Raw genomic sequence first — 27,434 nt, 5'->3', positions numbered from 1 at the left:
CCCGTGGCAGTCATTTTACCTCACGATAGAGGTGTCCCTGGGTGTTTCAATGTAAGAACATATAGAAAAAGGAGGTACTCATATGAAAGTATTTCCCTTCTCATCTAGCAGAGATAAGTTAAATAAGCAACCTCTCAAACCGCTGAGGTACAGGACGCTTCCAGTCCATTTCCTGTGATAGAAACGTTGGCGGCTGTAGAATTACAATATGAGAATAGGAGGGCCTATTCTGGGATGTTTCTCAGCAGCTCAGAACATCGAGGAGGCAACATCTGGCCTGCTTGATACACCAGAGAAGAACCCGGTGCGTGTTCCTGATAGACCGTGTTGCTGAGTCATAGCTGGAAGGCCTGTGTGGAAATTCCCCTCTCAGATGTAGCAGGTTACTACGCACACCTCACTGCCACTACCACCACTTCTGGCGTGCTATTCTGGAGGAAGGAAGGAAAAGGAAAGCCCTTGGGGGGCAACTTGTGGAGAAGCAACATTCAACCTTGACGGGGCAACGCATCTTCACTTAGTCCACTGTCTCCGTGCTATCAGGAGTCCCACCTGCTTCTCAGAGCTACCCACAGAGGAGAAGCCGTTCCTCAAGGGTGACTGACTGGCAACAGAAGAGAGGATGGCAAGTCGACTATGTAGCTCCTTTAAGGAACCGGAGATCGAGTTGTTTGTGAAGGTAAGGGCTGGGGAAATGCTCTGCTTTATGTCTTCTGCTGCTGACTCAGGAAGAGCTGTGGCTGCTGGAGCTTTGATTAAGTGCTTGGGTGTGGCCCATTAGTAGAAAATCAGGCAATTTGGCTTTAGCTGGACATGACCAACACTCCTGTTGCAGATGGCAGGATTTACGGGCAGCCAAATGACCACAGGAGATTAGCAGAGAAGCAGACCCAGTCCCAGCAGGTCCCCATTTATACTGGATTCCAGGGAATGTACTTGGCACTAAGTGGGGGGGAGTAGGTGATGAGGTGAATCACCACTGTCCCTATCAGGCATTCACAAAAAGATACTGATCTGAAGGTCATTGAGCGTTGGCTTTGAAATAGTTTAATACAGAAAAGATTCAAGGTGACATTTCTGGGCATGGAGCAAAGGTCATTGGGAATGTACAGCCTTCCTTGGGAGGTGATGGGCTCTCCTTCCTTGGAGGTTTTTAAACGGAAGCCATCTGACAGCAATGCGGATCCCAGGGGGAGGTATTTGTGGATTCCCTTCATTGTGCAGGGGGTTGGACTAGATGACCCTGGGGGTCCCTTCCAACTCTATGATTCTATGTTTGTGGGGGAGGTATTTGTGAAATTCCTGAGTTGTGCAGGGAGTTGGACTAGATTACTCTGGAGATCCCTTCCAACTCTATGATTCTGTCCAGAGGTTGTTTTGCTGATGTTCCAAGTTTTACTTATCAGTCCTGTTGCTTTGATAGGTGCCAGCACAGTCAACATGAATGTTTTACAGAATACAGATATGTCCAGAAAACATTACCGTATTTTTTAAAAGAATGTCTATTTTAAAAATATATATTTGTTTATTTATACATTTATACCCTACATTTCTCCCCATTAGAGACACATTGGTCTTCCCCCTCCAGTCTAGGGTGGCGCTGACAGAGAGCTGCTCTGGCAGAATGGGATTCAAACTGAGGTCTCCCAGATCCTAGGCTAATACTTGAGCTACTGTACCATGTTGGCTGTTGCAGATATCTTGCCTTCCCCCCTGGATTGTCAAGGGCAGCTCACGGAACAAATGCCAGAGACACAGATAATACTATTTTAAAAACTTCTTAACACATCCACCACCTGTCCCTATCAGGCACACATGAAAAGATACTGATCTGAAGGTCTCTGAGATTTGGCTGTGAAATAGTTTAATATTGGAAACGTTCAAGGTGACACTTCTATTAAATTCAGATTTTGTTAGGCCTGTTGTACCATTAGGCAGAGTGGAGTGGCCCATCTCTCATGTGACAGATTTATAGAGTACTGTAAATGGGGTCTGTACATAGTTTAGATGTTTAACATGTGTGTGTGTGTATAAGAGAGAGAGATATCGTGTTTTGAATGTTCTCTCTTGTTCATATTTGTGGTCCTCCAACAGAGACTAAATCTTCCCAGTTTAGTCTTCCCAGCCATTCATTTATTTACCTGGAATATTTATACCCTGCCCACTAGCCCCTGAGGCAGCTTACAATATTGCAAATGCAATAAAATTAGCAGTCTATATTTAAAAGTTACATAACACAAATGCCAGAAGATTGGGACAGCTGCAAACCCAGCCAATCAGGGGACAATATAACTGGCAAAATGCCAAGGAGGACAGTTGTGGTTTTACCTGGTAACTGAAACTCATCCAGATGGGCATCATCAGACAGAGGAGCATGGGTGAGAGGTTCTGTATAAGAAGTGTCAACTGAGGCTTCCAACTAGCTAGGCAAAAAAGTCCTGTCCATTTCATAAAAGTTTAGTAGGCAGAAATGGTCAGCTGAAGCTTTTCAGGGCATTGAGTTAAATAACATCCCCTGTTAATGGCTGCAAATTAAAGGGAGAGATAAAGGGACCTCAGAGTTGGCAAGAAGTCCTTGGTGGGCTCCCATCACCTCAGGCTCAATAAGTGAGAATACCCTCAGCTGGGTCTTTAACAAAGCTGTTAACAGCTAGGCAGGTTCATATGGGAGAAGATGGTCTTGCAGCTTTCTCTCCTCCCTTTTTTCCTCACAAAAACTCTGTGAGGTAGGTTTGGGAGAAGGAGAAAGAGAGTGGTCCAAGGTCATCCAGTGAGCTCTGCGGCAGAATACTGATCTGAAGTGAACCTGGATGACCCCAGCCATAGTATAAATGTCAAACCACTCTGCCATGCTGGTTAAAGATCCCAGACTCTTTAGATATTTACTTCAGCTGTACCCATTGAAGACCAGGCAAGCTATAGTCCTTCCTATCTTGTTGCTGTATTCTGAACAAACATGAAGAAGGAGAGTTGGGTTGCCAAGTCCAATTCAAGAAATATCTGGGGACTTCATATGTGATGGTACTGTGATTTAGGAAAATGTTATTGGAAACAAATTCATAGTTGTCTACAAAAAATTTTAAAGACTGATTTACAGCATCAACCTGAGATGTACTTGTTAAATATTTGCCAAGATTCGCTTCCCAAACCGATAATTAAATTCTTGGTCCATGCTGCAACTGCAGCAAGAATAATATATGCAAAACAGTGGAAAACACAAAAAATACCTAAACAAGAGGACTTTGTTCTGAAACTCTTAGAAACAGCTGAAATGGACTTGCTCTCTGCAAAATTACAAGAAATATACAAGACAACAAGAAGATTTGGCAACCATTGTATGACTGGTTGGGTGCAGAATAGGTGTGGAAATTGTGGCACTAAGAAACATGTTTGTACATAAAGAATGCATAAAATAAGGAGTGAGTACTGTATAATATACTGAATAAGATGAAGCAATTTCAGGAAATGTGTAGGCGTAAGCCAAAGTAAGAATTCTAGAGAGTAGAAACGTTATAAGAGACAAAATAGAAAATTCCAATTGTAAATTAATAATAGACTGACTGATGTTTGAATCAGATGTATATGTAATGAGAAAGAAAATGTAATTAAGAGAGGTTTCTGTCCTCATCCTCCAACCCTGTTTTTCCCAAATCCCCTGTAAAACCTTCCCTTTTCCTAGAATTGAAATTCAATAAAACTTTTAATAAAAAAAAAAGAAATATCTGGGACTTTGGGGGTGGAGCCAGGAGAATTTGGGGGTGCAGCTAGGAGACTTTGGGGGGTGAGCCAGAAGCAAGGTTGTGACAAGCATAATTGAACTCCAAAAGGAGTTCTGGCCGTCACATTTAAAGGGACTGCACGTCTTTTAAATGCCTTCCCTCCGTTGGAAATAATGAAGGATAGGGACACCTTTTGGAGCTTGTAGAATTGGACCCCCTACCAATCCTTTTGAAACTTGGGAGCTATTTGGAAGAGAGGCATTGGATGCTATGTTGAAAATTTGGTGCCTCTAACTCAAAACCAGCCCCGCCCCCCAGAGCCCCAGATACCCGTGAATCAATTCTCCAGTATACCCTATTGGAATTGGTCTCCATAGGGAATAACAGAGTGCCCAGAAGACATTTCCCTCCCCTCCCCGCTTTCTGATGACCCTAAAGTGTGAGGAGGGCCTCCAAATGGGGGGGGGGGATCCCTTACCCCCACCTGGGGATTGGCAACCCTAACCCTAGGCCCTTCCTTTGACGTCTCAGAGCAGTTTACAATCTCCTTCCCTTCCTGTCCCCATAACAGACACTCTGTGAGGTAGGTGGGGTGGAGGGAGCTCTGAGAGGACAGCTCTGAGAGAGAGCTGTGACTGGACCAAGGTCATCCAGCAGCTGCATGTGGAAGAGTGGGGAATCAAACATGGTTCTCCCAGATTAGAGTCTGCTGCTCTTAATCACAACACCAAACAGGCCGCCTTTCCTATAGCACATTGTGGCATCTGATCTGAATGTTATCAGGACATGGGTAAAGTAGTCAGATTCCTTTTATTTGGAACTCGCTCCCCCCTACTCTGGAATAGCTACAGTTACCATAGCAAGAAAGACAAACACTGAAATATTTTTTTTAATGTAGTGACTAAGATGATGTGAGGAGGGAAACTACCAGGTCAGCGTTTCCTCCCCCGCCCCCCATTGCCACTAGAAGTTTCAGTCAAGGCCATACAGGAAAAAATACGCAAACACAGGAGCCATTCCCGCCCCAAATCCTCAGGTTTATAGGGAGGGTCATGGAAAGGCCAGATCCAATCTCTGGGAACACATGAATACCTGTAAAGCCCCTTTCACTCATGAAAAGAAACAGAAAAGAAAACACGCATACAGTTGTTTTATGGAAAACATGAGCACATTTCCCCCCACACCTTTCCTCTTGAGGCTTCACTATGGCACTTCCCTTCCTGCTGAGCCCACAATGTTAAAACATGGTTCTCCTTCCAGGGTTCCCAAACAAGAACACTGTGTGTTCTTTCTGGCTGAGCTTTATCTCATTTCCCCAAGTCCTGTCACCATCGCACTGAAAAGACACGATTGCTGCAATAGGTTGGCAAGGCACTGCGAGGGCTTTCAATATTGCTTGTACTTCCCATCCAGCTCCCACCTAAGGAAACCAACATAATACGCTATTTGTTTTCAAAAGAATACGAGTTTCTAACTAGTGTATCTTGAGGTGTGATTCAAACTAGGGTCTGTTTTTACCAACAGGAATCTTATGAAACCAAATGCAGTACTTAGGCTTCTCTGGGAGGAATGTGCCTCTGAGCATTAGCAGAGTGCCTGTTCTACAGTGCTTAATGTTCTCACTTGGCAAAGTTGAACCTTGTTCCTCTCATAAGAAGCACACATGAACACATGAAGCTGCCTTATACTGAGTCAGACCCTCGGTCTATCAAAGTCAGTATTGTCTACTCAGAATGGCAGCAGCTCTCCAGGGTCTCAAGCTGAGGTTTTTCACACCTATTTGCCTGGACCCTTTTTAGTTGGAGATGCTGGGGATTGAACCTGGGACCTTCTGCTTACCAAGTAGATGCTCTACCACTGAGCCACTGTCCCTCCCCAAGGAGTTTATTCACATTTTGAATGAGGAGGGAGTGGAATGGAAAGTTTTCATGCTTCTAGGCATGAACATATGAACATATATATGAACATATGAAGCTGCTTTATACTGAATCAGACCCTCGATCCATCAAAGTCAGTATTGTCTACTCAGACTGGCAGTAGTTCTCCAGGGTCTCAAGCTGAAGTTTTTCACATCTATTGGCCTGGACCTGTTTTAGTTGGAGATGCCAGGGATTGAACTTGGGACCTTCTGCTTACCAAGCGGATGTTCTACCACTGAGCCGCTGTCCCTCCCCCTAGCATCACATCACCAGAAAGACATATGGTCGAAGTGTGCCTATTTTCTGGTTGCTGTCACTGCTAAATCGCAGTTAGTTTTTTTTTTTTTTGCCTTGCAGTGTTCCCTCTATGCTGAGTTCATGTGAGCTAGCTCACAGCTTTTTTAGCCTCCAGCTCACATATTTTTGTTTTAGCTCAAGGGAAATGGCCACAGAATGAACTCATTTATGCAGTAGCTCACAACTTTAATTCCAGCAACTCATTAAGTAGAATTTTTGCTTATAAGATGCCACAGCTTAGAGGGAGTATTGCTGCCTTGTTAAATTTTTGAAGTGTGAATTGCTGGCCTGGTTATTCTGCATGGTCATTTAAGTCTCTTCCCAAGCTTTCCAGAAGTTAAATCTTTGACTTGCATGGATGTGGAAGCATCTTTCTCTTAACACACATGTGCATAAACACACACATGAAAACATAAAGATCTAGTGCATAGTCATGTCATGTGCTGGTGGAGGTTCATTTTGAACTCTTACCAAAAGCTCATTGGGAATAATGTTTTCATAGTGTATTTTGGATCAAAAGGACAGAACTTTGCTGTCTTTGAAATCGATCAAAACAAGTAACATCAAAGATAGATGTTTGGAGAGCCAGTTTGGTGTAGTGGTGAAATGACAGACTCTTATCTGGGAGAACCAGGTTTGATTCCCCACTCCTCCACTTGCACCTGCTGAAATGGCCTTGGGTCAGCCATAGCTATTGCAGGAGTTGTCCTTGAAAAGGCAGCTACTGTGAGAACCCTCTCAGCGCCACCCACCTCACAGGGTGTCTGTTGTGGGGGGAGAAGATATAGGAGATTGCTCTGAGTCTCTGTTTCAGAGAAAAGGACGGGGTATAAAACTGCAGTCTTCTTCATAGATAGATAGGTAGTAGGTGTTGGAATGCAGACTGGTATTGTATAGCCCTACCTTGTGAGATCTTAGAAGCTAAGCAGGGTCAGTACTTGGAAGAGAGACCACCAAGGAAGACTCTGCAGAGAAAGAGAATGGCAGACCACCTATGCTTCTCACTTGCCTTAAAAGCCTCTTGCTGGGGTCCTCATCAGTTATGTCTTGGTGGCACAAATATATACCTGATCATGCATATAGGATCCCAGGTTTCAGGGAGAAGGGCCACGTTAGAAGTGTCTTAACTAAATAAATACAGCAGAAGACCGTAGAACGTTCAGCCAGGTTTAACAGCACACCAGCATCAATTCATAGCATGAGAACAAAAGTTTGTGCCTATTCTCACCTGTCAAATGCTGGAGAATTTAGAAAGAAACACTTGTGCTTGTCAAGACTTCTCAGTCATCAGGCTCATTCAGCGTGAAGTTACCACTGGCAAACTTTTCTTCATTCGTTTTGGCTAGCCAGGCCACTATTAAAAACACAGAGGGCTGCTATAGGGAGAAGTTCATCTCGGCTTGCTTTCAAGCAGAGCGGAACTTTGTGTTCCCCGTGTTCAGTTAAGCTGTTGAGCACCCCTGTCATGTTGGCGTAACAATTAGAGTTTAAGTCTGGGGAAGACTGGACAAGGTTTTCATCCTAACCAAACTGACACGATTGCTGGGAAGATAAAATGAAGGGTGGTAAACTGAACTGTGTGTGTTGGCTTGGACTCCCTGGAGCAGGGGTGGCCAAACTGTGACTCGGGAGCTACATGTAGCTCTTTCATACATATTGTGTGGCTCTTGAAGCCCATCAGTCAGCTTGAAGAGGACATTTGTCTCTTTAAATCACTTCTCCGAGCTAAGCCAGCCAGCGGCTTGGAGAGTGCATTTAAGTTGCTTTCTTTCCATCTCTCCCCCATCTATTTGCCTTCCTTCCTTCTCTCAAACATCTGACACTTATTCTATGTGGCCCTTCTATTAAGCAAATTTGGCCACTCCTGCCTTGGAGGAAGGGTGGGATAAAAATGTGACAGATATACACGAAAGCTTACACTCTGAATAAAACTTGGTTGGTCTTAAAGGTGCCACTGGACTCCAACTTTGTTCTATTGCTTCAGACCAACATGGCGGCCCACCCAGATCCATCCCAAACAAACAGATAAGAGTCTTGCGGCACCTAATAAGGGAACACATTTATTGTGCCACACAGTTGGATGGATGGATGGATGGATGGATAGATAGATAGATAGATAGATAGATAGATAGATAGATAGATAGATAGATAGATAGATAGATAGATAGATAGATAGATAGATAGATAGATAGATAGATGGATGGATGGATGGATGGATGGATGGATGGATGGATGGATGGATGGATGGATGGATGGATGATAGATGGAAGATGATAGATAGATAGATAGATAGATAGATAGATAGATAGATAGATAGATAGATAGATAGATAGATAGATAGATGATAGATAGATAGATAGATAGATAGATAGATAGATAGATAGATAGAGAGATAGATAGATAGATAGAGAGATGGAAGCAGTGTGGTATGGTATAGTCCTATCTTGTGAAATCTGCAGCCAGTCATCCATAGCTGGTAGATATTGGCTTGTACATAAACCATAATGTATATATTTAGAACTCAGTGGCTTTCTATTATGATAGCAAAATTAGGAAGACCGTGTCACTGACTGTTACAGTTGTTGTGATTAAGGGCACTATGGCAAGTTTGTATAGAGCTGAGCTTTGCAGAGAAATGTCCCCATGCCAGACCTTTTGGCCCCACGGGTTATGATTGTGTGTGTAGGGTTGCCAACTACAGGTGGCAGCTGGAGATCTCCTGGTATTTCAGCTGATCTCCAGGTAACAGAGATCACATCCCCTAGAGAAAATGGCAGCTTTGGAGGCTGGACTCTATGGCATTATATCTTTCTGAGGTCTCTTCTTAAGCCCACTCTCCCCAGATTCCAGGGTTGGCATTTAAAGAAGGCATTTAAAGTTAACGTTGCTTACTTTCTACCTCTACCTCCATCTATTTTCCTTCCTTCCTTCCTCCCTCCCTCCCAGTCTCCAGGAATTTCTCATCTGAGAGCTGGCAACTCTAGTGTGTGTGTCCTTCATACCACACACACAACCTCCAACCAGAGGCATGCAACAAAGAAAGATCTAGATCACAAAACGAATGGTGGTAGAAAGTAGGGTTGCAAGGTCTGGGTTGGAAAATACCTGGAGCCTTTGGGGAGAGAGTGGTGTCTGGGGAGGGGAGGGGCCTCAGCAGGATACAATGCCATAGAGTCCACCCTTCAAAGCAGCCATTTCCCTGACCGGATCAAGTCTGACCTCTGCCAGCTGGAGATCAGTTGTAAAAGTGGGAGATCTCCAGGCCCGACCTGGAAGCTGGCAACCGTAGCAAGTCGTAGCTGACTGATGGCAACCCATTGGGTTCTCAAGGCAAGAGACAAAGAGGGCGGCTTGCCATTGCCTACCTCTGCATAGAAACCCAGCTGGACTTCCTTGGGTAGTCTCCCATTCAAGCATCAAACAGGGCCAACCCCGCTTAGCTTGTGAGATTTGAGGAGGCTGCAGTAGCCTGGACCATCCCGGTCAAGCCACAAGTCCTTATATACTATAATGCCACCATCCTTAAAGTGACACAAGATTTTAATTTTGATTTGCTAGAATCTTAAGGGTTGTTTTGTTTGTTTTTTGTAAAATCAACATGGAGGTTGCAAATTTAGGCATGAAAACAGTCTCTGAGGGGGAAGGGTTAGTGACCTTCCCCTCCCTTTGATAATCTTTCCCTTTAAACCGCAGCTACTGTACAAAACAGGAGGCTGGAACATGCCTGTAAAAAGAATCACCAAAGGACATGGTGGTGACATATTTCCACCCTAATATTCAGTTCCCCCCTCACTTCACCTGCATTTATGGCTGCCAACGGGCCAGAAATATAAAACAGCATGCCCTCCGCTTGTGTCTTTAATTGTAGATTGACAGGCAAAGAATTAATAGCTGCAAAACTTTTCAAACACAGAGATAAATGTTATCACCTTTGCTAGGTGTTTTTCAGTGTTCAATGGCTACACTGATCTTAAAATGCTGCAAATGAAACGATGAATTTATGGTCCATACCAATACCATTCATAGTGTGGTTCTTAGAATGTTGACTAGAACAGGGGTGGCCAAACCGTGGCTCAGGAGCCACATGTGACTCTTTCTCACACATTATGTGGCTCTTGAAGCCTTCACTGCTCTGTCAGCTGGCTTGGAGAAGGCATTTAAAGTTAAAGTTGCTTTCTTTTACCTCCCCCTGCTCCCTCCCCCATCTATTTTCCTTCCTTCCTACCGTCCTTTCTTGTGGCTCTCAAACATCTGATGTTTATTCTATATGGCGCTTACATTAAGCAAGTTTGGCCACCCCTGGACTAGAATCTGGGTGACCCAGGTTTGAATCCCTGGCCATGGCAACTTGCTAGGTGTCCTCTCTCTCTTCCCACCCCCTCTCTCTCCCCCACTGGGCAACCTACTTTGCAGGGTTGTTGAAGAATAAAACAGAGGGAAGACTGATGCTTTAAGCCAATTGAAGAGAAAACTGTATATATATAAACTATTGGAGATCAAATGACTTTTAAAGGCACTGCTGGTTCAAGCATCATTCAAATGTTGCCTATGCTAGCTGGATGGCCTATGGGTGGCCTGTCTTATAGGGCTATTGTATTACTGAGATAACATTACATATTAAGTGCTTTGAACCTTTTATGTTAGTTTTATTAGTTTTCTATTAATCATTGTCAAGAAGAGAAGTTGGGACCTTGTAGTATCCATTGCTGGGGGGCGGGGTGGCAAAGTTTCTTCCCAGAGAGCTGTCCCACACCAACTTGTGCATAAAACCTCTCACACCAGTTTTCTGCAGATAGATCCAAGTGGGCAGTCGTGTTCATCTGAAGCAGTGGAACAAAGTAGGAATCAAGTTTTACCTTTAAGAGCAACAAAGTTTTATTCAGAACGTAAGCACACTGCTTAAAGCACATGAAAGCCTACATTCTGAATAAAACTTTGTTGGTCTTAAAGGTGAAACTTGACTCCTACTTTGTTCTACCAGTTTTCTGATTCACTTTGATCGTTGGTTTTTAGGAAGTAATTCAGGGGTGGGGGGTGTTTGTAAGGCAAAAGTATCTGGAGGGCATTGTTGCCTATATTATATTTTCATCGCTTTCAGAAGCGTGTACTAAAAATGCATGAGGAGGTTTTTCAGGATGATTCTTCACAGCTGTAAAGACTGCAGAACTTTGCTTTCTTACATTAATGCTGGAGATTCTTTGAATACTTAATTCTGCACAGCCATTTGTGAATTTGCTTATGTTAAAAAAGAATGAGATTCTCTGAGAGGCGTTTCTGCATCAATTTGCAAATTATATGTTTGTATTGAGTTGTCATGTGTGTGTGTTAAATGTTGTCAAGCCACTTCTGACTTAGTGACCCTATAAATTAATGTCCTCCAAAATGCCCTGTTGTTAACTAGTCACTGGTCTTGCAAACTGAGGGCCGTGGTTTCCTTCATGGAATCAATCCATCTCATCTTGGGTCGTCTTCTTTTCCTGCTGCCTTCAGCTTTTCCTAGCATTATTTTCTTTTCCAGTAACTCTTGTCTTCTCAAGATGTAACCGAAGTGTGATAGCCTCAGTTTAGTTGTTGTAGCTTTTAGGGAGAGTTCAGACTTGATTTAATCTAGAACCCGCTTACTTGTCTTTTTGGTGATTCACAGTATCCTCAAAACCCTCCTCCAACACCATATTTCAAAGGAATCTACTTTCTGGCTGTCCACTTTCTTCATTGTCCAACTTTCACACCCATGCATAGTAATGGGACATGAATTAACTTGATCTTGGTCACCAGCAATACATTCTTACTCTTAAGGGTCTTTTCTAGTTCTTTCATGGCTGCCCTTCCCAGTTTTAACCTCCTCCTAATTTCTTCGGGGTGGTCTTTTGGTTGATGATGAAATCAAAGAATAGAAAATCTTTATTCCTTCAGCATCAGCCTTAAAGTTGTGTAATTCCCCATTAGTTATTACTTTTGTCTTGATGTTCAGCTGTTATCTTTCTTTGGCACTTTCTGCTTTAACCTTCATCAGTCATAGTTTCAGGTCTTCACAGATTTTCAAAGGCTGATCATCCTATTTCACTCTCCCTGCAGGCTGGCTTAGATGGAGAAAACATTGGGAACTGCCCCTTCTGTCAGAGCCTTTTCATGGTGCTGTGGCTCAAAGGTGTCCGATTCAATGTGACAACAGTTGACATTACCAGGTAAGAGGAAGGAGGTGGATTGCAGACCTTTGTACTTAAAAATCTGGGTTAAGGTGGCATCTCTGTCCAAGCCAAGACTGCAGCTCTGTTTAGTGGACTGTGAAAGTTGTTTGTGGAATGAGAATGCATCTGTTTTACTTTATGTTAAACATTGTTTTGGAAGAGTGGAGAAAGAAGGTATGGTTAGGAACCAACGTTGGTATAAACCCAACTGGTAGGATAGAAGTGGTACTATAACCTAAAAGCTCTTGAAGTTTGTCATCATGCATTATCTGAATAGTTGGGTTGGATCCCATAACTTTTTCCCACCAAGTCTTCCTTCCTCCAACACAGAAATATTTCCTTCAACAACAACAAGAAGAAAAAGACTTTCTCCATCAGAGAAAAAATGTTCTCCCTTGAAAGAGGTCTTTCTCTGTTGAGGGAAGTCTTACTAGAAGGATGCTATCCGATCCAGATTAGTGGAAGGAAGTCATTGCATCCAAGGGAATTAGAGCTTAGGTTTTTTTTTTTAAAAAAAGATAACTACCAGCCTCAGATCTTCCACTGGACCCCTGCCATGTGTCCTGGAGAACCCTTCCTGGATCACACATCTTTGCTGGATCACATCAGCAGCCCATCTAGTCCAGCCTCCTGTTTTGTACTGGGTTCAATCAGATGCCACCTGCAGGCCTACAAGCAGGACCTGCAGCCCAAAGCCTCCCCTCTGCCCCTCAGCAACTGGTATTCAGAGGTCTGCTGTCTCTGAACGTGGAGGTTTCATTTATTGGTCTTTTTATATAATAGCTAAATAACTGATTGTTCTGTAGACCCATCCACCATGATTTTGACTAATCCCTTCCGAAGCCTTCTAGCCCAGTTGCTGTCACCACGGCAACCAATGTTCATAAGTGAACTGAGAATTATGATTTTGTGGAGCAGTACTTTCTTTTGCCTAAGTTCTAGTATTATAGGACAAAACTCTCTTCTTCCCTTTTTTCCATACCATTTATCATTTTATAAACATCTTCCTATGCTTGGATCTATCTTCCTACCCTGTTTCGTGGTCAACTTCTTTTTCTAAACTCAGTGCAGAAATGGTAAGAGGAAAAAGAACTCAGCACAGGCACATGACTTTATAGCAATTCCTCACTTAAAGGTGTACGATGACCACAGATGAGAGAGGATGGGGGTAAGAAACCACCAATACACGTGCAGACAGGTGTTACAAGGCCTTACAGTTTTCTTCAATGTATTTTTTCTTTCTTGTCATACTTGCATCATGGTTTAGGAAACCAGAAGAGCTGAAGAATCTGGCTCCTGGGATAAAACCTCCATTCTTGGTGTTCAACAAGGAGCTAAAAACCGACTTCCTGAAGATCGAGGACTTCCTGGAACAGACCCTGGCCCCTCCCAAGTAACTTCACTTTATAGTAACTAATGTTTCTTTCCCCTCTTTCCAGCAAAATTCTCTAAAAATGTATACCCTCTCCTTCCTGACAATGAATGCAAAGAACAAACACTGTCTGTGAGCAAAAGTTGCATAATATTGTGAGAATTACTAAGCTGGTTACTATTGCAATGGCCAGGTGCATTTGTAACACTCATGAAGCTGCTCTCTACTAAGTTAGATCATTGGTCCATCTCACTTGGTATTGTCTAACTTGCAAAGGCTCTCCTGGGTCTCAGATAAGGAAGTAGGGTTGCCAGGGCAACTGGCAGGTGATGTGGAGTAGGGTTGCTAGATCCAGGCTGGGAAACTCCTGAAGATTTGGGGACTGCACCTGGGGAAGATAGGTACCTCAATGGGATACAATGCCATAAAGTCCACCCTCTGGAGCATCCATTTTCTCCAGGGGAACTGACCTCTGTATTCTGGAGATGAGCTGTAATTCCAGGAGACCCCCAGGTCCCACCTGGAAGCTGGCATCCCTAGGAAGAGCCTTTCCCAGTGCCTGCTACCTGAGGTTTTTTAGGTGGAGATGACAGGGCAGACTTTAGGACTTCCTGTTTACAAATCTTAAGTGCTATTGCTGCTGAGCTCCTCTCCCTTAAAGATGAAATTTCATGTGTGCCTGCCTTATACCATGTAGAACTTTTGGTCTACCTTGCCCAGAATCATCTACTCTGACTGTCACCTGTTCTCCAGGATCTTGCAAGAAAGGTCTTTCCTTTCCTTAATACCTGGGATCCTTTAATTGGAAATCGCAGGATTGAACCATGGACTTCTGGCATTCAAAAGCTGTATTCTGCCACTGAAGCATGGCCCCTAATATCTGTAGTGTAGAGAAGCAGCCCTCCTCTTAGCTACGAAAGCTGCATGAACACATGAAACTGCCTTATCCTGAAAAGACCCTTTGTCTATCAAGGTCTGTATGTTCTGCTCTGACTGGCAGCAGCTCTCTAGTGTCTTGGGTCATGATCTTTCACATCATCTACTATCTCATGTCGAACTCATTTGTTATGAGGGCCAGATCTGACATAAATGAGACCTTGTTGGGCTGGGCCATGCATGTCATAAAATGTAATGCCAGGCGGCAGAGATACAGACTTTATAAAGAACACATACAAACACAATTAAAGGTTTTTTAAAAACTTAAAATATGACGAAAATATTAGCACTCGTTGGTCTTAAAGGTGCTTTCTTTGTATCTCTCCTGTGTGATCCAGGGAACTGGGCAAAGTTTTCCTTCTTTCCCTAGGGGACCGGGGGGGGAGCCTCAGCCAATAGAAGGAATAGTGGCTTGGCTTAGAAGCTCTGCTGTGCGATTGAGAGAGCCTGGCAAAGCAAGCTGTGATGCAGAAGGGGGCAAGAGAGAGGGAGAAGGAAGCAGATGACAGCTAGTTGCTTCGGGACCTGATAGGAGCCCTCCAGGGGGCTGATTTGGCCCCTGGGCCACATGTTTGACACCTCTGTACTATCTGATCCTTTTAACTGAAGATGTTGGGGATTGAACCTGGGAGCTTCTGCACACAAAGCAGATCCTCTTCCACTGGGCCACCAACCAGGAGTAGAGCAATTCTAGTCAACCGTGACCATATTCCCTGGGCCCTTCAACTGGAGAATCCTGTTCAGTATGATAAAATGCATAATGATTTATCTGAAATTATACAAGGCGATCTGCCATCTTTTTGTCTCTCCTAGGGTTCCTGTGCCTGTGCCTTGAACCTCAGGTAGTAAGACTACAGGCAGAGTCTTTCCTACTGTCTAGAGATGTATCGCTAGGAAAAGCTGCATCTGTTGACTTTCTGCCTGTCGTGCATCTGTTAGAGGCAAAGGAGCTTTGTCACTTGCTGATTAGGGCTGGGAAGTGTGAATCTGGCCATTGTGAAATGCTGGAATTTAGGATGGCTCAAAGGAGCTGGAGAATTTCTGGGATTTTTGAACTAGGGAAACCTGCCTTGGAACAAAACACTGGCTATCCTGGGTGCTTTCCCTTGTGTACATCTAGAACTAAACATCACTCTAAACTCCCTGCTAAAAAAATAAGTTTTACATTTTTGTCTCATAGAAAAAAGGAGCAAACAGTGTTGTTGGGCTGGGCTCACCATTGGATAGGATTCAGAGGGACCTTTATGTGGATTTTTCCCCCTTTAACAGAAAGAATGCTGGAGACTTGTGGTCATTTTGCGGTAATCTGTACCATTTTTAAAAATCAATAATTACAGACCAGCAGCCCAGGACATTCAGTTTTTAGTTCAGCTCCTGGCTGAATCCAAAACTTATTGGAGTTCCTTTTGCCTTCTGCTTGACCAGACAAAGTGAGTTTCAGCTGCCACCACCTCAACCCACAGGAGTGAATGCTTCAAGATATATTCCAAATTTGCGGGGGGGGGGGGGAGAAAGAATTTCTTGTCACAACCAGTATGTTCATTGCTGCTCATCAACCGTAGGACCAAAGCTTAAGAGAAGACTGTTTGTGTAAGAGAATCAAACTGACCACCACCAGTGTCCCCTCTAAGCTGAGTTCATGTGAGCTAGCTCACAGTTTTTTTAGCCTCCAGCTCACACATTTTTGTCTCAGCTCAGGAAAAATGGCCCCAGAGCAAACTAATTTATGCAGTAGCTCACAACTTTAATGCCAGCAGCTCACAAAGTAGCATTATTGCTCACAAGACTCCACAGCTTAGAGGGAACATTGACCACCATGCTGCTCAGCAGGGCTTTTTTTGTAGGAAAAAGCCCAGCAGGAACTCATTTGCATATTAGGCCACACACCCCTGACATCACCATTGTTTTACACAGGGCTTTTTTGTAGAGAATGCCCAGTAGGGACTCATTTGTATAATAGGCCACACCCCCTGACACCAAACCAGTTGGAACTGCACTTTTCTGCTCAAAAAAAGCCTTGCTGCTCAGCAGTTTTATAGCAGCATACATTTCAGCAGGAGTAGACTGGCCTTTGAACTGACAGGGAAAGATCCCAGTGAGCTGAGTCCAGGAACACTGGTGGGGTGGCAGGGATGGTTCAACTTAGGGTTGCCAATCTCCAGGTGGGGGCAGGGGATCCCCTGGGCTGAAGGCCCTCCCCCTGCTTCAGGGTCATCAGAAAGCGGGGGGAGGGAGGGAAAGGTCTGCTGGGCACTCCATTATTCCCTATGGAGACCGATTCCCATAGGGTATAATGGATAATTGATCTGTGGGTATCTGGGGCACTTGGAGGGCTCTTTTTTGATATAGAGGCACACAATTTGCAGCATAGCATCCTGTGCCTCTCCCAAAATACCCTCCAAGTTTCAAAAGGATGGGGCCAGGAGGTACAATTCTGTGAGCCCCAAACGAAAGTTCCCCTATCCTTCATTATTTCCAATGGAAGGAAGGCATTTAAAAGGTGTGCTGTCCCTTTAAAGGTGATGGCCAGAACTACCTTTGGAGTTCCGTTATGCCTGTCACAACCTTGATCCTGGCCCCACCCCCAAAGTCTCCTGGCTCCACCCCCAAAGTCCCCGGATATTTCTTGATTTGGACTTGGCGACGCTAGTTCAAACTCCCGTTATCAACCGTTGGAGTGGTCCCTGTGGAGCAGGCCAAGGCCTCAGTGGCTGCTCAGCTGAGTTTGCTTCTAGGCTGCTTTCACATCCCAATCCAGCCCTGCATGCAAACCTCAACATGAACAAGCATTCGTGCACATAAGCAAATGCCCTCTTGCAAGGAGCAGGCGATCATGACCGAGTCCGTTTGGCCTGCTGGTGAGAGACAGATGGTTTGCAGGCCCCCCCATCTGTTTCCCCAACATGTTTGGGGAGGAAATCGGTTGGCTTGTGACCGACAGGAACAATGCGAGGAAGTTCCGTATCAACCCAGGGAACAGATTGAGAGGGACGTAGAGAATACAGACAGTCCTGGAAAGGGAGGAGGGAACAGTAAAGATACTGTGAGAGAGTTCAGGGATGCGGCCACCTTAATTTGTGGGAGTCTGCAATGCTCAAGAACGTCTTTATTGCTGTTGTTGTTTTTTGTAAACGGGCAGAGGGAAGATGGCTGTAGCCGAGCCAAGAGAAACACTCCGCCCCAACGGTCAGGAGAGCTGCCAAGATGCGCTCATAGCTGGCGCTGTCCCTTCTCCGCCTCCAATTGTCCATCGGCAGCTGCAGTAAACAGGAGGCACTTTAAAGGACCGCAGCTCTGGGGAGCTTCTCCAGCACACTACATTACAGCCACGGGGGCTTGCCAGATTCCGCTCCAGTGCTGCATAGAGTTCCATTAAAGGGAGAAGCGCTACGAAGAGATGCTCAGGCCTGTTCTTGGCCATCCAGAGGAACTGGTCGATCGCTGCATGAGAAAGGATGCTGGACCAGATGGACCACTGGTCTGATCCAACAGGGCTCTTCTTGTGTTCCCAACACTAAAATAAGATGAACTACAGCATTTAGGGATCGATCCAGGCAGGGGTGGAATTCTAGCAGGAGGTCTTTGCATATTAGGCCACACCCACCTAATGTAGCCAATCCTCCAAGAGCTTACAAGGCTCTTTTTGCTAAGCTCTTGGAGGATTGGCCGCATTGGGGTGTGTGGCCTAATATGCAAAGGACCTGCCGCTAGAATTCCACCCCTGAATTCAGGTTGGCAGTTGTATTGGTCTGAAGTGGTAGAACAGATTTTTGAGTCCAGTGACACCTTTAAGACCAACAAAGATCCAAGAGCCCCAGATAGCCGCAGATCAATTCTCCATTTTACTCTATGGGAATTGGTCTCCATAGGGAATAATGGAGTGTCCAGAAGATGTTTCCCTCTCCCCCCCCTGGTTTCTGATGACCCTGAAGCGGGGGGAGGGCCTCCACATGGGGGGATCCCCTGCCCCCACCTGGGGATTGGCAACCCTAGGCTCAAATTGGATTAACTATAAATACAATTGTATTGATGTATAATTATATATACTTGTCATATGTACAGGGGCTTTTTTGTAGAACAAGCCTAGCAGAAATTCATTTGCATATTAAGCCACACCCCCTGACGCTAAGCCAGCCAGAACTGTGTTCCTTTATGCTCCTGCTCAGAAAAAGCCCTGCATATATTAAACAACTTTTCAATATTGCCCTTGAATTAATGGTTGATGGTAAAATTGGTTCCAGTTTTTTTTCCTCTACTTTAGCATTTTATATGTTGCTCTGCAGACTAAAGCTGTGTAATGCTTCATTCATCTGAGGAAACAGGCTTCTCTTCGCGAGGGCTTATGTTTATAGAAAGCAAGCGTGCTCACGGCATCATAACCAATTAGTCTTGAAAGGTTCGCAGGATTCTACATCAGAAAACCACATTTCCACATCACACATTCCCAATATAGTTTAGCCTTAAGGCAGCTAAAGACTAAACTGAGGAAAAGAAACATGATACTAGTCTAGATCCAAGTCTATTAGTGCAGCACCCTCTGCTGGTTGATAGTAGCATTGCCGGCCTCTAATGAAAAGTTGTATTCCACTTGCCTGGCAAGCCACCCTAGAGTGCACAGGGCCGGTCTGGATTGGGTGACCAGACGCAATGCAAGACAGAGTCGTCTTCAGTGGCTGCTCAGGAGGATCAGCATTGCAAGGGGAAGGCAGCAGTCCCCTGCTAAAATCTATTTAGAAATGTGCCCTTTTAAGATCACCAGGCTTTGATCAAAGCTTCAGGCTGTTAACTTCCTTCTTTGGCACCTGTCTCCATGGGAAGATGCTAAATGTCAGGCGAGGGGAGTGGACTTTTATTTTTCTCTTGGAGTGAGAGCCTTTGCTGTCTGCTCTGCCTCTCTGAGGCTACAACCAGAATTTTGCCCTGAGCCACTAGATGCCAGAAGCTCCACCCGTGAACTACCAAACCCCTTCCTCCTTCTTTACCGGGAACCACTGCAAATTTGCCAGCCTCCACTTCCCAAGTCTCAGGGAACCTTGGAACTCTACTATTTCATACCTTATCTCTAGAATGCTTTGCTCTTTGAGGTGATTAGAAGAGGGGTTCTTTTCAAACTCCCACCTGCCCAGTTCCCTGGATTTTAGGTCACAACACTATATGCTTTAGATATCTTATCCTCCTGTTTTTTCAGCTCTTATAAGGTTAGATTTCTGGCTGATAAGCCTTAATGGTAGAGGGATGAAAAGAGGACTGCCAGCCTGCCAGTGGAACCTAGCTTTCTGCTATTACACTGGTCTTCAGGCAATAGATATCGGATCCCCTGGAGAAAATGTAAGGTTTTCACCTAGTGTTGCCAAGTGTTGGAGAATACCTGGAGATTTTGGGGGTGGATCTGGGAGAGGGTGGGGCTTGGGGGGGGAGGGGCCTCAGCATGGTTCTATGCCATAGAGTCCACCCTTCAAAGCAGCCGTTTTCTCCAGGGGAGCTGATCTCTCCCAGCCAGGGTTGCCAATCCCCAGGTGGGGGCAGGGAATTTCCCATCAGGTCATCAAAAAGCAGGGGGGAGGAAGGGGAGAGGGAAGTGTCTTCTGGTCACTCCATTATTTCCTATGGAGACCGATACCCATAGCCTATGGGCCATAGGGTATAATGGTGAATTGATGTGATCTGGGACTCTGGGGGGAGCTGTTTTTTGAGACAGAGGCACCAAATTTTCAGCATAGCATCCGGTGACCCTCTTCAAAATATCCTCCATGTTTCAAAAAGATTGGGCCAGGGGGTCCAATTCTATGAGCCCCCAAAGAAGGTGCCCCTATCCTTCATTATTTCCAATGAAGGGAAGGCATTGAAAAGGAGCACCGTCCCTTTAAATGTGATGGCCAGAACCCCCTTTGAAGTTCAATTATGCTTGTCAAACCCTTGCTCCTGGCTCCACCCCAATGACTTCTGGCTCCACCCCCATGACTCCTGGCTCCACCGCCAAAGTCTCCTGGCTCCACCCCCAAAGTCTCCTGACTCCACCCCCAAAGTCCCCAGATAGTTCTTGAATTGGACTTGGCAACCCTACTGCCAGCTGGAGATAGTTGTAAAAGTGGGAAAACTCCAGGCTTCACCTGGAGGCTGGCAATCCTATTTTCACCCACCAGTGTCAGCTCTGGATGAGGAAATACCTAGAGATTTTGGGATGGAACCTGAGGAGGGACAGATTTGGGTAGGGGAGGGACTTCAGCAGGGCACAATGCATAGAATTCACCATCCAAAGTAGCCGTTCTCTTCCTATCTGAATTAACTCTCTGAACTTTTATTAAGGTACCCTCAACTCGCCCCCAAATACAAGGATTCTCTGCATGTCGGCGCAGACATCTTCGCCAAGTTCTCCGCTTACATCAAGAACCCTCATAAGGAAGCAAACAAGAGTAAGGGGGAAAATCTTCTCATGCAGTTCTCTTTCAAGACTGTGTTCCAATTCTGTTCCTTTTGGAATGTCTGCTAGGAACCAGAATGTGACAGGACATAGACAGGGCTGGTGGTTATTATAATAATAGTAATAATTTCCAAAGTTGGAGCACTCACCATAGGGTCCAGCAGAAGCCTTGGGGGTGAATACTGGATGCAGTGGCACTGGTCACATAAAGGTTGCTTCCAAATGGAGATTTTGCACTGGTTGGAATGTAGCATTCCCCTGCTTTGGGAGCGGGGGAGAACTTTCACACAATGTGTTCTTTCCAAACATGATGTGTGGAGCTCCCAGGCCAGAACAAAGGAAGATCTCCCACTATTACAACCAGGGGTCATTTTGTAGAAAAAGAGGAGCTGGAGCTCATTAGCACAACTCATTTGCATATGATACAAACCCCTGAAAACACCAGAAGGTGGACTAAATTATATCAGCTCAGCATCCACCTTAAAATGCTACTTGAATTATAATTGTCATAATCAAACCTCACTCCCCCCATGCTTTTTAAATTACTTTCTCCTACATGGCCACAGTGGCATGATGAAGATTTCCATCTGTCTGCTTTATATGTTTTGGTTATTTTCCCATTTTTTGTGGGGACAAATATTAGAAAGTCTGTAATATCTTAGAGTTCAGCAAAATTCTCACAGGGGGTTTGAACAACGGAGTCCAGAAGCAAGTATCTGGGGAGAGGTAAGAAAGAAAGAGCATGGTAAAATTTAGAGGTTTTGGAGCTCTGCTCCTGTGAGCTCCTGCCCAAAATGAGACCTGATTACAACTGATAAGCAAATTTCCTTTGCTTCTACTTAACTGGGAAACAGTGGTGTGGCCAGGGCTTTTTTTTTAGCAGGAATGCACAGGAACGCAGTTCCGGCTGGCTTGGTGTCAGGGGGTGTGTCCTAATATGCAAATGAGTTCCTGATGGGCTTTTTCTACAAAAAAAGGCCCTGTGCAAAACAATGGTGCCATCAGGGGGTGTGGCTCATGTAAATGAGTTCCTGATGGGCTTTTTCTACAAAAAAAAAGCCCTGGGTGTGGCTGCAGACTTAATCTCCATGTGGAAGCTGCACCCACAGCCAATCCAGAGAGAGGGTGGAGCTAAACTGTATCTTCTAAATGACAGCACTAAGCTCCTCCTTTCTCACACATCCCCTCCAACCCTTGAACTGGCATTGCTTAGATCACAGCTGACCTGTAGCTCAGCTCTGAAGGGGGAAAGAAGGTTGCTGGATTGCTGGGGGCTCCCAGCAAGATTGTTTGACATTTAAATGGAATATCTGTGTTCAAAGGCAGAATACCTCTGAATACTATGCTGGAAGGCAAAGACAGGGGGAGGCTACAGCCTTCAATCATGCCCCTTCTGGGACATCTGATTGGCCACTGTAGGGTACAGATGCTGGACTAATTGGCCTTGTCGGGCTCTTCTTTCATCCTTAGTATGCTATTAGCACCGCTTGCAGCCTTGCAGCATTCACACAGGAATAAATTATCAGTAGTTACTCTTCCTCCGGGAGTGCCACTGTTCATTTTGATTGTCAATTTTTGTAGCAGCACAATTACAAAGTAACAACGATTAAAAATATGCAAAATGAGCAGTGCCTTTACTGGATGCAAAGTGAAAAGCAGCTGTTGTCTAAGGAAACAAGAATTGGTAAATTACCAGGGGTGGAATTCTAGCAGGAGCTCCTTTGCATATTAGGCCACACACCCCTGATGTAGCCAATCCTCCTAGAGCTTACAAGGCTATTTTTGTAAGGTCTTGGAAGATTGGCTCCATCTGGGCGGTGTGGCCTAATACGCAAAGGAGCTCCTGCTAGAATTCCACCCCTCTAAATTACTATTGGTTAGCGAGCGCCATCAGAAAAAAAAAGGAAGTGCTAAATTAAATAGAAAAGAGAAGGAAAGCATAAGGAACAAGTGTGCTGAGTCATACCTGCTAGCTAGTGTCGCAGGTACAACCAAAGAGAGAGCAACAACTCTCCCATTCCTTGTAAATGTAAACAGACAACCTGTTTAAGCCTCTTTCCATTCATGTCACTTAAAGCATTTGGTGCATTCCCTGAGCTTGTAATTCAAACTGACTCTCTCCATGGGGTAGAACATTCATTCAGTTTAAATGCACTCCCTATTTTTAATGCTGCATTAGGTGTTCATGCATATGCTCAAACAGCATGTGAGCTTGGAAGAGGCTTTTAGTGTCATGTGGAAAATGCCCAAAGATGGTTTCTCGAATAGTTAATAAAATAGCACAAATCTTGAAATGATTCTATCACCCATTACTGGGCCAACCTTCTGTAAAATGGATGAAAGCCAGCCCACTGATGCAACTAATGAAAAGCAGCATCGCTGAGAGAGTATGGCTAAACAATTCTGTCCTCGGGTTTTTGGAATTCAGATCTGGAGAAAGCTTTGCTGAGAGAGTTCAAGCGCCTGGATGATTATCTGAACACCCCACTCCCCGAGGAAATCGACCAAGACAGCACCGAGGAAGTGGTGGTCTCCAGGAGGAAATTCCTGGACGGGGACTGGATGACATTAGCTGATTGCAACCTCCTGCCCAAACTCAACATCATCAAGGTGAGCACCTGTGATTACAACATCGCAAAGGCTACATGAACCTGTCCATGCTTTGAACCCTAGCTCCACATATACTCCCACATGCTTGCTATCTTCGTTAGACTGTCTTCTGCTTGTGGTGCCACTAGGATTACCAATCTCCAGTTGAGGGCAGGGGATCCCCCAGTTTGGAGGCCCTCCCCTGCTTCAGAGTCATCAGAAAGCGGCCGGGGGGGGGGGAGAGAAATATCTGCTGGGCACTCCATTCTTCCCTATGGAGACCGATTCCCTTAGGGTATAATGGAGAATTGATCTGTGGGTGTCTGGGGCTCTGGGAAGTATTTTTTGAGGCAGAGGCACCAAATCTTCAGCATAGCATCCGATGCCTCTCCTCAAAACATCCTCCAAGTTTCAAAAAAGATTGGACGAGGGGGTCCAATTTTATGAGCACCAAATGAAGGTGCCCCTCTCCTTCATTATTTCCAATGAAGGGAAGGCATTTAAAAGGAGTGCAGTCCCTTTAAATGTGATGGCCAGAACTCCCTTTGGAGTTCAGTACTGCTTGTCACAGTCCTTGCTCCTGGCTCCACCCCCAAAGTCCTCAGATATTTCGTGAATCAGACCTGGGAACCCTATGCCACCAGGATTTGTTCAGCAATAGCCAAGTCAGGGAAGAGCAGACTTCATCTTTCTAGGAGCTACTGATTCCCCCCCCCCCCCCCCCCAATATCCTGAACTTAGCCCAGGCTCTTGACTGGAAGCTAAGCAGGGTCAGCCATAATTAGTACTTGGATGAGAGGCTACCAAGGAAGACTGGGGCTGCAATGCAAAGGAAGGCACCTCTGCTTGTCTCTTTCCTGAAACACTCTGTGGATAGAGTTCCTATGAATCAGGTGTGGCATGTTCTTCTTCCCTCAGGTAGGTTAGCCTGAGAGTGACAGACCTGATGTCACCTATTGAACTTCTACGGCAGTGTGGGGGTCTGAGCCTGAGTCTCCCAGATCCTAGTCAGATTGTCTCACCACATTGGCTCTCCGTGCCCCCTACCTTAATCATTAGTCAAGCACACCTCCTACTTAAGCGTAGACCAGAAATCCCCACAGTGGTGTCCATGAGGGCCATGGTGCCTGCCAACACCAATGAGGCTTCTGATTGGCCCATGGAAATTTGCTTGGCTGTGTAGATTATTTTAAACATTGCTTTGACAGCTGCTACTACCAAAACGCAAGAATGTGGTAAGCTGTAGTGGCCATTTTGTGGCTGGCTCCACCTCTAGTGGCAGCCATTTTATGACTGTGCTCACCATGCTTCAGAATTTCAAAGGTGTCTGCAAGTTCTCAAAGGTCGGGGACCCCTGGCATACACAGTAATGAAGCTTCTGTTCTGAGGGAATTCATCTCCATCCCTTGCTTCTTTGAATCAATTATTGGTTTTAATTGATGTATTTTTAATTTTTAGAGATGGTTGTATGAACTCTTATGTTGTGTAATCTGCCCAGCAGAAAGGGCAAGATAGCTCTTTAGCTTGGAGAAACATTGACTGAGGGGTGACATGATAGAAGTTTATAAGATTATGCACGGGATAGGGAAGGTAAAAAAAGAAGTACTTTTCTCCCTTTCTCACAACACAAGAACTCATGGGCACTCCATGAAATTGCTGAGCGGTCAGGTTATAAGGAAGTACTTCTTCATCCAAAGGGTGATTAACACGGAATTCACTGCCACAGCGGGTGGTGGCAGCTGCAAGTATTGCCACCTTCAAGAGGGGATTGGATAAACATATGGAGCAGAGGTCCATCAGTGGCTATTAGCCACAGCATATTTTTGGAACGCTCTGCCTAGGGCAAGTGATGCTCTGTATTCTTGGTGCTTGGGAGGGGCAATAGTGTGAGGACTTCTAGTGTCCTGCCTCCACCGGTGGACCTCCTGATGGCACCTGGGTTTTTTGGCCACTGTGTATACAGAGTGTTGGACTGAATGGGCCATTGGCCTGATCCAACATGGCTTCTCTTATAGTCTTATGTTCTTAAATGAAATTAAACAAGCAAATAAATAAAATCTTTTCTCCATCCCTCCTAGATCGCTGCAAAAACATACCGCAACTTTGAGATCCCGCGGGAGATGACAGCAGTGTGGCGCTACCTCCAGAACGCTTATGCTCGCGATGAGTTCAGCCACACGTGCCCAGCAGATGGAGAGATTGAGCGCACCTACACCAGCGTGGCCAAGAAGATGAGCTAAGGATGAGGCAGCCAGGGTGACGTCTGGACTTTCCAGCTCTCCATCCAAGCTGGGGGTGCTCATCGGGAAGCCGCTTTCGTCGTGTTGACTTCAAGAGAGCCCCCTGGCCTGGTCGCTCCAGCATACTAGACCTCAAGGAGTCCTTCGGCCTGTTTAGAAAACAACTTTGCCTGTGGTTTCTGCTGCCCCACCTGTCTTCTTCCCACAGGTTGGCTGTTATCTATGCATCTCGTATCTTAGTGTGCATGTGTTATACATACCACTTTGTGAGAACGGAAGCAGCTGATCGCTCATTATTATGAAATGGAGATGCGTAAGGCTCTGTGTGCTCTATTGCAGAGTTCTTCTCCAAGCCAGACCTCTCTGCTACTGAACCTTGGGACTTACAGCTTCCATTTTTCTCATAGGCTGAGAAATTCTTTTCCCCTGTGCTGGCTGTACATGTACTGGAAGCCTTGCCTTCTGGCCTTCAGGATAGGGCGGAGCTTTATCTGTTTGTTTCCCCTCCCCCCCCCCATCAAGTGTAGATTGATTGTTTCTGGTCTGCAGAATGATCTCGAGGGTGTTGACGTTATGCAACTATGGACTGTCAAAAGTCATCTGTGCACCACACATCAGCCGCTCTGAGCGCTTTAGACCATGTGGGGCATACGCGAAATAAACTAGGGAGCTGTCCAGATCAACATGTTAAACACAGCCAGGGGAACTCCCCATTTGCACTTCTGTCATTTGGAGAAAGCATGCGTAGAACACAGAGGTCATCAAAGTGTTTTCTCCCAAAGGGGCTATTAGCAACAGGAGCTGTTTGAAGATGAAGGGGAATGGTTATCTTCCCCCTCCCCACAAAAAATGCACATGTAGTGGCCCCAGTTTGAATCAGGGCCCCACCGATGCCATTTGCAAATTACAAAACAGTCTTTGGTCTCCCCACATCTCAGCTGGTTTGGACTTCAGGACTCCACTGGCTAACCTAAGGCAGAGAACGGCTTTCTAAATTTAGGAAACAGGTAGGGTGACAGCCAGAATGGAGGGTGTTTGGCGAGAGCCCCAGGAGAATCCATAAATCTTGTAGGGACTGCTGAAGATGGTGGAAGGAACAGACACCTCCCCATTCTACCAGGGTAGCCCTTCGAACATTAGGGGCATTTTCTTCCAAGCAGCCAGTGTTAGCTGGTTGCTTGCTAAAATCACACATTTTTGAGCACTGGGTGTTAATTGTCACTGCAGCTAAGCTTGCTGTGCAGGCTCTGGGAACGCCCTTTTGGGGTGCCTGCCAGACATGGAGATGGGCAAGAAGTGGCCCTTCTCCACTCCAGGGCTCGACCCGCATGGATGTTACACCAAGGGTTGGGTTTTTGGCAAGAGTTGAACAGGAGTTTTATTGGAACTTGTTCCATCAGCCAGATGGCACAGGAGCATCTTCTTTTCTAGAAAGGGAAGGTGCTTGGGGGGGGGGGGCACAGCGGGAGGGCTTCTAGTGTCCTGGCCCCACTGATGGACCTCCTGATGGTGCCTGTTTTTTTTTCTATTGTGTGACACACAGTGCTGGACTGGATGGGCCACTGGATGGGCCACTGGCCTGATCCAACATGGCATCTCTTATGTTCTTATGAACACCTGAGTATAGCAATGTAAGAGAGGTGAGGGGCTGAGAGTCCTTAGATTGGCACATGGCAGAGAGAAAATCAACCAGGGAAATTGCTTTCCCCAGCACAGGGATGAAACAACAGGGAAACACTCACCCGTCAAATGT

At 45.4% G+C, this 27,434-nt stretch overlaps 1 protein-coding gene across 1 annotated transcript; it reads left to right on the top strand.

Moving 5' to 3' along the window:
- The first annotated feature begins 525 nt into the window (after positions 1-525).
- On the top strand, positions 526-26,018 carry CLIC2 (chloride intracellular channel 2). Its single transcript, XM_060249693.1, has 6 exons — positions 526-679; positions 12,011-12,120; positions 13,391-13,516; positions 20,738-20,844; positions 23,281-23,462; positions 25,520-26,018. The coding sequence occupies exons 1-6, from the start codon at positions 623-625 to the stop codon at positions 25,679-25,681; spliced, it is 744 nt and encodes a 247-aa protein (XP_060105676.1). The 5' UTR covers positions 526-622; the 3' UTR covers positions 25,682-26,018.
- The last annotated feature ends 1,416 nt before the right edge of the window (positions 26,019-27,434 follow it).

This window comes from Heteronotia binoei, chromosome 11 (assembly GCF_032191835.1).
Source record: "Heteronotia binoei isolate CCM8104 ecotype False Entrance Well chromosome 11, APGP_CSIRO_Hbin_v1, whole genome shotgun sequence".
Classification (NCBI taxonomy): Eukaryota; Metazoa; Chordata; class Lepidosauria; order Squamata; family Gekkonidae; genus Heteronotia; species Heteronotia binoei.
Note: the sequence above shows the minus strand (reverse complement) of the source record. Positions and strands in the feature narration are given on the sequence as shown.